The sequence below is a fragment of the Phyllostomus discolor genome, chromosome 13, assembly GCF_004126475.2.
Source record: "Phyllostomus discolor isolate MPI-MPIP mPhyDis1 chromosome 13, mPhyDis1.pri.v3, whole genome shotgun sequence".
NCBI classification, from domain to species: domain Eukaryota; kingdom Metazoa; phylum Chordata; class Mammalia; order Chiroptera; family Phyllostomidae; genus Phyllostomus; species Phyllostomus discolor.
The window spans coordinates 13,538,215-13,549,532 of record NC_040915.2 but is presented as its reverse complement, the minus strand read 5'-3'; the positions used below and the strand labels follow the sequence as shown (position 1 = coordinate 13,549,532).

Genomic DNA, 11,318 nt, shown 5'->3' with positions numbered 1-11,318 from the left:
AGAAGTCATCTTCCAACTATGGAATGGATCTCATTCTCATTCAGTGAAATAGAAGTCGCCATGAAAATGTCTATAGCATATTGGTATTTTCAATCACCTACATTGTTTTTTTTATATCTACTGAAAATATGTTGGTAAAAATAGCTGACCTGTTTCTTGTTGAAAGAATTTTGGGTTTATCTAAACCACAGGAAATAATTTCTAATTATATCTCCTTTATGTGCCTACTAATGCACCAAAAGAATAAGTAACCAAACAATCTAACCAAATGGGAAATGACTTTAGTGTCTGTGGAAATTCAATTTCATACAAATAACAAGTAGAAAGTGGAAATTGTTGATGTGCATTTTCATTGTCTGAAGTTGTAATCTGATTACACATCCTTTATATTTTCATATAGCCTTGAGATTTAAGGGTGGGAGAAGAGGATGCAATGGAAGCAGAAGAGTAGAAAGTGATTCAGAATATATCACTCCAGTTTGAGTATTTTATTCTATAGTTTTGATGTTTTGCCTCCAATCTAAAAATATTGCAATGACATGAAAAATTACTAGCGTATTTATTTATACATTACTAATTTTCTTTCCCTTGAATATACACACATGTGTATAAATACAGGGTGGGGCAAAACATGTTTATAGTTGTTTGTATGACAAAATAATATAATAATTAATAAATAATACAAGAATGAACTCTGTGTTTCATGTACTTATCACTGTAAACCTACTTTTGCCCTACCATGTATCCTATTTCCAATTTCAGATCTTATTCCACTTTTTTCAAATTTACTCTTGCCTTGATATTATCATTCTGCTAGAACTCTTCTTATAGTAAATGTGAATTCTTTCTTTTAAAATCTAATAAAGCAGACTCATCACCTTTTATGACATTGAATTGTGTTATATATCTGTAAAACAATCAGTTATATGTGCTGCTAGTCAAAATATAATATTATACTAGATAACAGTAGATTTCACATGATGTTTAAAGTCTGCCTGTCAGGTCTGTTTTGGAGAAAAAGGAAGCAACAGACCTTCAACCACTTCATTATGGAAATTAGGGATTGAGAGTCCCTAATGCAATGTGGAGTCTTCAAAGGTAGATAGAGAGATGGACATAAGAAAGTTTACCCAAAGGCAATGATGATGTTACATGTCTGAATTAAAGCCAGATGTTAACTTAAGAATTACTTTCCAGCCCAGATTGGTGTGGTGTAGTGGGTTGGGGTGTTGGCCTGAAAACCAGAAAGTTATCAGTTCCATTCCAGGGTGGGCCACATGCCTGGGTTGCAGGCTGTGTCCCCGATTGCAGGAGTGTGAGAGGCAACTGATCGATGTCTCTCACGCACTGATGTTTCTCTCCCTCTCTTTCTCTCTCCTTTCCCCTCTCTCTAAAAATAAATAAATAAAAATCTTTTCTAAAAAGGAATTACCTTCCAGTAATGTAGTCTTTTGTGATTATATGAAGCGACACTGGACCTACACTGAGGCATAACAGTTTTATATTTATAAGCCAATGACTCATATTTTGCATTTTGGCTCTGATATTTCCACTATCACCACCTCAACTAGTCCCCTTAGAAGAGATTCTAAGAAAATTCACACGAATATAGCTTTGTGACAAAAAAAGAAGTGTTTGCATCAAATGTATCTAAAGTATTCAATGTTATGTTGTCTTTGAACTCATCTTTGGGGATGGGTCAGTGATCTGGCAATAGGCTAATGCCAAGAAGCCACATCAATATATGGTAATTGATAAGTCAATTTTGTAGAATCAATTGAAAAGACTGAGGAACTTTGTGCCTGACCTTACTAAACCAATCTGGTTAGTCTTAAGTTCCAACTGTGTGCCCTGCTAGTTATGTATTAGAGTGCATGGTTCAATGTTCTACTAGTCCTCATCATCCACTAATATGTCATAATGGGTCTGGCACTATTACTTATTGAAAACATAAAATAAAGAAATAAATCATGGAGTCATTCTTGGAAACCCAGGAGGTTCTTCAAAATCAGTAGATTAGAAGTGCTATGCAACATTGTACTAACAAAACTGTAGGCTGTACTCTGCACTCTCGTGGCTTGTTTCATTAGATACAATTGTTTGATTACAGGTCATTTGTTTACTTGGCACAAACCTCTCAGACTGAAGAAGACTGGATCCTGGAAGACCTAAACACGTTCAAAGAATACGCAATTTTGGAAACATTTCTGAATCCTTTGTTGATGTTCTGGACTCCAGGAATAATCATATTACCACTTAAATTTGTCCAAAATATCATCCTTATCAGCTGTTAAAAGAACAAGGTCATCTTCGTATGTGTCCTTTGGGTTTGGTGTTCTGCAAGAACATTGCAGACCACAGTCTTCTGATTTCTCTCATATAGGAAATTATTATTATTCATACCACTTCCAAATGACTGATCCATAGTCCTTATAAGACAACTCTCAATTCTTTTTTTAAAGATTTAATTTATTTTTTTAGAGAGGGGAAGGGAAGGAGAAAGAGAGAGGGAGAGAAACATCAATGTGTCGTTACTTCTTATGTGGCCCCCACTGGGGACCTGGCCCTCAACCCAGGCATGTGCCCTGACTGGGAATCGAACCTGCGATGCTTTGGTTCACAGCCCGCGCTCAATCCACTGAGCTACACCAGCCAGGGCCAACTCTTAATTCTTTGATGATTGAATAATGTAAATACTTATCTCAGTATGGCATTAACAAAAATGATAATGATAATCATGAACTCTTCTGAAGAAAAATCACTTAACAACATAAAATCTTAATTCCCATGGCATTGTACAAAACTAATCATGAAGATAATCATGATGGGCTTGTTTTCTAAGCAAAACAGAGAGCAGGGTTCATTTGTATACAGCTGTGCTTGATTTTCCTAGTCAGAACTATGCCTGGCCAGAGACGAGACTTACCACAGAAAACTCTGTCATAAAAAAATGGGTCTGGAATCTCGAAGGTATACATTTGAATGTCATCTCTATCATGTACTAGCCAGATGGCAGTGGACAAGACAGGTATCTCTCCAGCTCTTATATCATCTTTAAAATGTGGATAGTCATGTGTAATTTACATATTGTTATAAGAATTAAATGAAATTATGTATTTTAAGCCTTTCACATTCACACCATGTCTAACAAGTAGAAATAGTTCAAAGTGTGATGGTTTGTTGTAGTTAGTGGCTGGCATTTACTGCGGCTCTGTTCTACAGATCAGGATAAAGACAATTCCAGTGCAATAACAGGGCATGGATGTTCCCCTTCCAAAGATTTGCTGATGATCCTCTTCATGGAAATCATCCTACCTTTTAGGCAGAAAATGACCACGAATGCCTTCCCAGCATTTCTTTGAAGTTCACCCTATCTACTATAACATAGTTCTCCTCCCACAGGTAAATTATCATATATAATTTATTTCTCCACATAATCTAATGAAAGGATCTCTAATTTGTGTACTACAGCCAAAAAAGAACAAAAAGACCTTCCACATTATTTGATTCACACCCTTACAGCTCTAAATAAAAGTTCTCTGTGATCTTTTTAAAGAAATTCCACACAACTATAGCTTTATGACCAAAAAAAAGGTGTTTGCATCAAATGCACCTAAAGTATTCAATGTTAAATGCTGCAATGCAATTAACAACACTATTGTCAAGTACTAGTGGCAAGCGGAAGTGTCAAATGGAAGTTCCATAATTGGTATGTTTAAGCTATTTAAAGCAATGCCATTGTGAAGACCAAGTGGCTTGGCGAACACAGGAAGCAGTATCCCACTTGCCCAAACATGGGAAGATGCTCTTAAACTCAAAGAACAAGGGAGTATAAATTTTCCTACCCTAAACTATTTTTCCACAGCCTCATGGCAGGTACCATAAATGGAAGAAATGTAAGTAAAATTAATTCTCAGAAAAAAAAAATCTTCCAAATACAATAGAGGAGCTCGATAAATTAATCTGGAGGAGAAACAGCAATGGGTTCAACAGGCAATTAGCAAAACTGAGCTTATGTTAGGAAATAAAGAAAAAATCTATCTAAAGCAACTGAAGACTATGAGCTTGAAACTGTGTTCAGGGATAAAGACAAAAAGAAGTAAAATCATCCCTAAAGTCGGGAAGAACTCCACCCACTATCTCAAAGAAGCATGCCTTTGATTATAAAGAGACAAAATGGCTCCTGAAAGGAGGCCACCTCACCAGCCCATGCCGGTTAGTACCAAGTAAACTTATGCATTATAGGAAGATAAGAATTTAAATGTTTGAACTTAAATGAATGAAGTTATAAAGTATACGTTACTTTATAACTTTGAATGCATAAACATAATGAGTTAAGATCCCCACTTGGAATGAGAAAACCAGTAGGAAGAACGACCTTGCGGCAGAATCGAGAAGTAAATAATTAAGCTTTGCCCACACCTTCTATTTCTCATCAGTGATCCTGCCCTCCTTACTCACTTAAACTTACACATTTACAGGAAGCTTTAGCCTACTATTTCATTACTGCTATCACTACTATTATTATTTCTACCAACAAACATTCCTGGTGTGTCCATAAAGACAGTTGTGAAAAGTAATTTAAAAAATGGTTGGACATCCAGTGTGCTTTAAAATAAGCCATTGGAAAAGACAGGCCAAAAGAAATAAATGAAGCAATAACCTTCACAGCATATGTTGGTGAACTACTATGTGATTGACATTAATTAAGGCATGAAATACATCCCAAAATTCCTGTACTTACGTTCCCGCAAATCTCCTGTTGTCCTCCTGTATCTCCAGAACCTGAACCAGGGGGAACACTAGGACTGAAGGCCATGAGGTCCGTCTTGGGCGGGCCCTCCCCAGAGCACACCCTCTGCCGCCTCTCCTGCGAGTACGACCAACTCTCCACCGCGCTGGAGCACACCAGCACCGGCTTCCGCGGCCCGCACCATCCCTCAGAGGGTGGGGCCGAGCACCGCAGCGCTGTGTACAACAGCAGCGTGAGCACCAACAGGCTGGACACCGCGCAGATGGCAATAATCAGGTACACGTTCACGTCCACCAGCGCCAGCTTTGGGTCCGTGGCCTCCGTTGACACCCGCGATGAGATCTTCGAAGCCTGGCCGCTGTCCACCAGAGACAGCAGCACTGTGGCCGTGGCCGCCAGCGCGGGCTCTCCGTGGTCCTTCACCAGTACCAATAGGCGCTGCCGTGGCGCATCTGCTTCGTCCAAGATGCGTGTGGTGCTGATCTCGCCCGTGTACAGTCCCACGCGGAATGGGCTGCGAGCACCATCCCCTGCCGGCTGCAGCTCATAAGACAGCCACGCGTTGTAGCCAGAGTCTGCGTCCACCGCGCGCACCTTCGCCACCACGTGGCCCGCGCCCACCGACCGCGACACCAGCTGGCTCACAGCGCCACCCCCGCCGCCTGCCCCAGGAGGCAGCAAAAGCGCTGGCGCGTTGTCGTTCTCGTCCAGCACGAACACCTGCAGCGTCACGTTGCTGCCCAGAGGAGGCACGCCCGCGTCGCGCGCGCTCACCTGGAACTGCAGCAGCTCCAGCTCCTCGTGGTCCAGAGGCTGCAGCGCGAACACCTTGCCGCTCTCCGCGTGCACAGACACGTAGCTCGACAGCGCACGCTCGCCCACCCGCCGCTCCACCAGCGAGTAGGACACCAGCGCGTTCTCCTGCGCGTCCAAGTCCCGCGCGGACACCGTGAAGATGTGGCAGCCGGGCGGGTTGTTCTCCTTCACGGACACCGTGTACTCGGGCTGCGCGAACGTGGGCGCGTTGTCGTTCACGTCTGCCACCTCCACGGACACGCTGGCGGTGGCCGAAAGCGAGGGCGAGCCCCGGTCCCTCGCGGTCACTACTACAGCATAGTCCGCCACGCTCTCGCGGTCCAGGCCGCTGTCCAGCACCAGAGAATAGTAGTTCTTGAAGGTGGACACCAGCCTGAAGGGGACATGGGGTGACAGTGAGCAGGTAACTTGCCCATTGTCACCGGCGTCACGATCGGTTACACTGATTAGGGCGATGACAGTCCCCAGCGGAGCATCCTCAGGGACAGAAAGTGATAGTGACGTCACTCGCAACTCCGGAGTATTATCATTGATGTCCAAGACTTCTATCAAGACTGTGCAGTGACCAAACATTGGGGGACTTCCTTTATCAACTGCTTCTATTTGAAGCTTCCATAATTTAGTTTCCTCAAAATCTATTTTTCCATTTACTTTTATTTCTCCACTGGCTGAATCTATGCAAAAAGATGCTTCTGTATCCGGGGAGACATCAGTTGCAAAGGAATAAAGAATATGGCTGTTTGAGCCCTCGTCCAAATCCGAGGCGTTAAGTCTAATAACCAGGGTACCGTTCCTTGCATTCTCCAGTAGTTTTACACGATAGACTGCTTTGTCAAACACTGGAGCGTTGTCATTCACATCCAGCACTGTGATCTGTACCTCTACAGTACCTGTCAGCTCAGGGTTGCCCCCATCTGTTGCTTTAAGCACCAAGAGAAGCTCCGAAGCTACTTCCCTGTCTAAATGTTTCTTTAGTACCAGTTGAAGTGGTTTTACCTGGTCCTCGTTGGCCGGTACTTCCAGAGAGAAATATTCGCTGGCGCTCAGTCTGTAAGTCAGCAGAGCGTTGACTCCGGTATCTGCATCAGAGGCGCCCTCTAGTGAAAAGTGAGAGTCAAGAGCCCTACTTTCGGAAATAAACAGATTTTTTTGTGCCGCTGGGAACACAGGCGGGTTGTCGTTAATGTCCTTCACTTCCACCACCGCATAGAAAACCTGCAGCGGCCGCTCCACCACCACCTCCAGGTGGATGCTGCACTCCGCGCTCCGCCCGCACAGCTCCTCGCGGTCGATCCGAGAATTCACAAACAAAATGCCATTCTGCAGGTTTACCTCCAGAAGGTCTCCGTAGTCTTCGGACGCCACCCGGAACAGGCGCGGCACCAGCTCCGTCAGCTCCAGCCCCAGGTCCTGCGCGATGCGGCCCACGAAGGTGCCGTGTTTGGCCTCCTCGGGGACCGAGTAGTGGACCTGGCCGCTCCCGGTCTCCCACGATGCGAGGAGCAGAAGCGACAGCAGCAGACACCGGGCTCCCTGGTCACCTGATCCTGACATTATGCCTTGATTCTGGTTAGTAAATTAACATTTCAGGAGTAGAACGATGTAGTTCTTTTGAGACCTTTCCTTTGAGTCTTTATTCCCGAGATCCCAGGTGCTCTTAACAATATGAGTTGTGTTTATAGTCTTTAAAGCTCCGGAACGGTGGAGAATTTTCTGGTCCTGGGAATAACCGTAAATTTTCTTTGTTAAAACAATCCTCTCCTTGGAGAACAACGACATCCTGTGGCTCAAAGTGGAAGTACGTTTGCGTTTAGGGGAGTGTTTCTGTCACTTGTATTGCTGCTTCTGTGATTTCTTCATATCGGTCCATGTTTTTTCTTTGTGGGCCTTTAATTCTTTATCTATTCCTTGTGCATGACCACTAGCTCTTCAAAGATGGACTTCTCTTATAAATTAGAATTCCGAGAAGAGTTTTACCTTGCATATAGACATCTAAGAGGATGTACTTCTGCATAACTTTATTACCATGTCTATGAAGATGAAAACTACGTTGTAGGTTGCTAGTGATACTGTTTTTTTAGACTTTTAGAAATTGATCATTTTTGGTATTTCTTACTAAGTTTACCCCATTGCTAATATTCTAATTTCTATTGCTTAGTCCTTATAAGATGTTAAATTATTCTAAACATTTAGTCCAGTTGTGCAGAGGAAAACTCAAGATGCCAGTTCTCTTTAAAATAACAATATTTTAAGTCACTGCTGATGTGTAAGCTACTCATCAGTTCATCCAAGGATTTAATTGCTTTGATGTTAATGAATTTACCAAGTACTGGTTTCTGGAAATACAAAGTATACTTACCTTTGTCTCATTTTAAAGTTTTTTTTTCCAAATCTTGTCTTTTCTCTTGGGTGAATGTTGTTGTTTCTATCCTGAAGGACAACTTTAATTTCCATTACCTCCATTGCTACTTCTAATCACTTAAAAAGCTCACACTACTAAATATTTATATATTTGCTGTATTTGTCTGTTTACACCCATTTTATTCCAGAATTGGCTTAGAGCAACTATGGTATGCAGGCCATTCTAAAACTCATTCACTCAATTTTATTTTACTGTTTTCATCTCAAATACAAAAACACATTGAGATTTTCATGATTGTTCAATTGCAATAAAGTTTATCAGTGTTGTCTTTTTAAAAAGAAAAATTATTTAGCCCTGGCTGGTGTGGCTCAGTAGACTGAGCGCTGGCCTGTGAACCAAAGCATCGCTGTTTGGATTCCCAGCCAGGGCACATGCCTGGGTTGTGGGCCAGGTCCCTGGTGGGAGACACACGAGAGGGAACCACACATTGAGGTTTCTCTCCCCCTCTTTGGCCCACCCTTCCCCTCTTTCTAAAAATAAATAAATAAAATATTTTTTTAAAAAATGTCTTAATCATTCTCAAGGCTGTTGAGGAACTAACTATTTAATATCTGAAATCTGTCCACTAAGACAGCAGCCACTGGGTAAATCCCAAATTTTTATATTAAAAAATTATTAGTGGATACCCAAGGGGACCTAAGGTTCTATGTAAAAGTGCACTCTTCATTTTAAGGGCTTTTTTAAGCTGCTACTTCTGTGAATCTATGCCAAAGATTTATCATTCAAATTACTTCTAATTTTTTAAATTGTGGAAGCCACCCATTCTACACCAACATATTGGCCTAAAGAAGAGCAAGAAAAATTTTAGCACATGAAAGTGACTAAATTAAAAAAAAAGGCATGACTAAGAAACAAACCTCTTTTGCTGATTGAAATAATTTAGTTTTTGGGGAATGACTCCATGCTGAAGAACCATTCCATTTTTGGTTTAAGAGCTGCTTCATTAATTAAGTATATATTAAAGATACTTTTAAAGCCCCCAAATTTCAAGGTGTCCATATTGCTAAATAACTACAATATGTCAATAAAGCTAAGGGCTGGTTACTCATATTGAAACGGACTATCAAAACTGTGATATCACCAGAGTTTAAGAGTACTCCGTGATTAGCCTCAGTTTAATACCATCTAATAAAGAGAAAGTTAAATATGATTATAAAAATAAGTTTTACTATAGTTTTACTTTTTTGTGGGATGCTATAGTTTTAAAAGAAATGGACTAATTTCTTTTGGCATTAGTTATATTAAAAGAAATCCTTGATCTGAGAAAATTTATTTTTGTTCTGAAATTTTAATCATTCTGCATCGAATGCAAGAGACTATTCACAAACTTTTAAAGAATGTTTATCTCTATTAACAGAGCCAGAGAAAGACGCTGTCAAACTAACATCAGAAAAATTTGTCTTTACTATCTCTCAACTTCTCATTCTGAACTATTTCATCATTTCCTCTCCTTTCTACACTTTCTTTTCCATAGACTTTAGGGTTATTGTATTGCTGGATAAAATCCTAATCTGTTATATTAACATTCAGGGGGTACTTGTATTTTTTGAGGAAACATGTCCAAAAGAAGGCAAAGTAAACAAATAGGACTAAATCAGTAAACACATAATTCTGAGTTTTATTTATCACTCACATCAAGAGTTATCTTTAGACAAGGCTTTTCTGCAGAGGGGCATGCTGACATTATAAAGGTCTGAAAGAGAGGGCAAATATAAGGAGAAGGAATTCTATACCTAAGTTGAAATACTCTGCATAACTTACCACCTATAATCTCTAAGAGCTGGAGGCTGGCCCTGGAAAGTATTAACATTGAAGGCAACACCACACTTAAATTCTCGACACAATTTTCACTTTAGTGTTCCTAAACTTGAGCTGAGATGTCAAGTTTTAGTGGAAGTTATTTATGAAGCACATAGAGTAAAAACTCAGTCTGCATCCAGAAAGAAAAAGGTAATTGCTAAAAACCAGAGTCAAGATAATAAAGGACTTGCATTGCTATTTAGTACTGCTGAAATTAATGAAAACATTTAAATGGAATTACAAACATTGGGCCTAGTTAAAAGGGTAGTGTTGGCCACCGCAAAAGGGAATCGCCTTGCATTTCCGAATCTACATCACCCAATCCAACCCTGTTTCAGATGACTAGAGGAGCTGTCAGACTAAACTGCACTATATGACACCAGAGAAGAAGAAAACATTCCAGAAGGGTAATCCTATTTTTTTTCAAACTCCCAGCATTAATTTGGATGAAAGTAATCACTTTCAATTTCCTAAAATTAAAAGTGACTTTCACATGCTCTCCATTAGTAAACACAATCATGACCCCTTCCTCAAAGTGGAAGAGCTAATATTTGACTATCACAAGCAATGCCTCTCCCTAATAAATGAGTAGAAGAAAAAGAGCTACTGGATAAATTTATATAAATAACTACGAAACTTCTGCTGCCGCTAAAATAAGTGATAACACACACTAACACAGGTAGCACCATATTGAAATAAAATGAAAAAATGTTAAAGCTCAAAACACAACTTAATTGCACAGATTAGAACATTTTTATGAATGAACTTCCAGTCTGCATACTGTACTATTAAGAATAAAATATAATTATTGAATATTAAATTTCTATTATGCATTATAAGTTATGTTACACTACATATATTCTTTTCTATTTTTTAAACATTTTATTTATTTATTTTTAGAGAGAGGGGAAGGAGGGAGAGAAAATTCAATGTGTGGTTGCCTCTCCTACATCCTCTACTGGGGACTTGGCCAGCATCCCAGGCATGTGCCCTGACTGGGAATTGAACCCGTGACCCTTTGGTTCACAGGCCAATGCTCAATCCACTGAGCTACACCAGCTAGGGCACACTACACATTCTTTACTAAGGGAGCAAAAAGTACATTTTTATCAGGAAGGGAATTGATCAGATCAGTTTTTTTTTTACTGTAACACGGTCATTTTAAAATATAGATTGGAAAAGTGAGTAAACTTATTAAAATACTAATCCTACAAATACTTATAATATTAAAAAGATAACGGTATATGAAACAACCTATAACCAGCATTAAATACTTGTGTTAAATATACATAAATTCAAGATAGTGTATTTTAAAAATAGAAGCATCAAGCAAAAGTCGATGCATAGAGTACAATAGACAAATATAAAGTGAACTTAAACTGTTACATTAGGTATTACTAGATACATTTAAGGTATTATAGATCTATGCTATAGAAAGGATGAAAATATCCCAAGACATGTGTGTGAGCGGAGAAAGTAGTGAAATAAAATATTCACAAAACAAAATATGAAAATTAGCAGTAAAAA

The 11,318-nt window shown here is 39.9% G+C and overlaps 1 protein-coding gene across 6 annotated transcripts in view; it reads right to left on the bottom strand.

Annotated features, from left to right (window-relative positions):
• LOC114509084 (protocadherin alpha-C2) overlaps positions 1–11,318 on the bottom strand; it is a 167,826-nt gene that overhangs the window by 113,397 nt on the left and 43,111 nt on the right. Inside the window, exon 1 of one of the 6 annotated variants that reach the window (XM_028527666.2) lies at positions 6,809–8,280. The exons of 4 other annotated variants lie outside the window; for them this stretch is intronic. In XM_028527666.2, coding sequence (XP_028383467.2) covers positions 6,809–7,123 — 315 coding nt within the window. In that variant the 5' untranslated portion in view covers positions 7,124–8,280. Of the gene's footprint in view, positions 1–4,744; positions 8,281–11,318 lie in introns of those variants that run through there. One more of the 6 variants, XM_036013750.1, reaches the window with a different exon arrangement.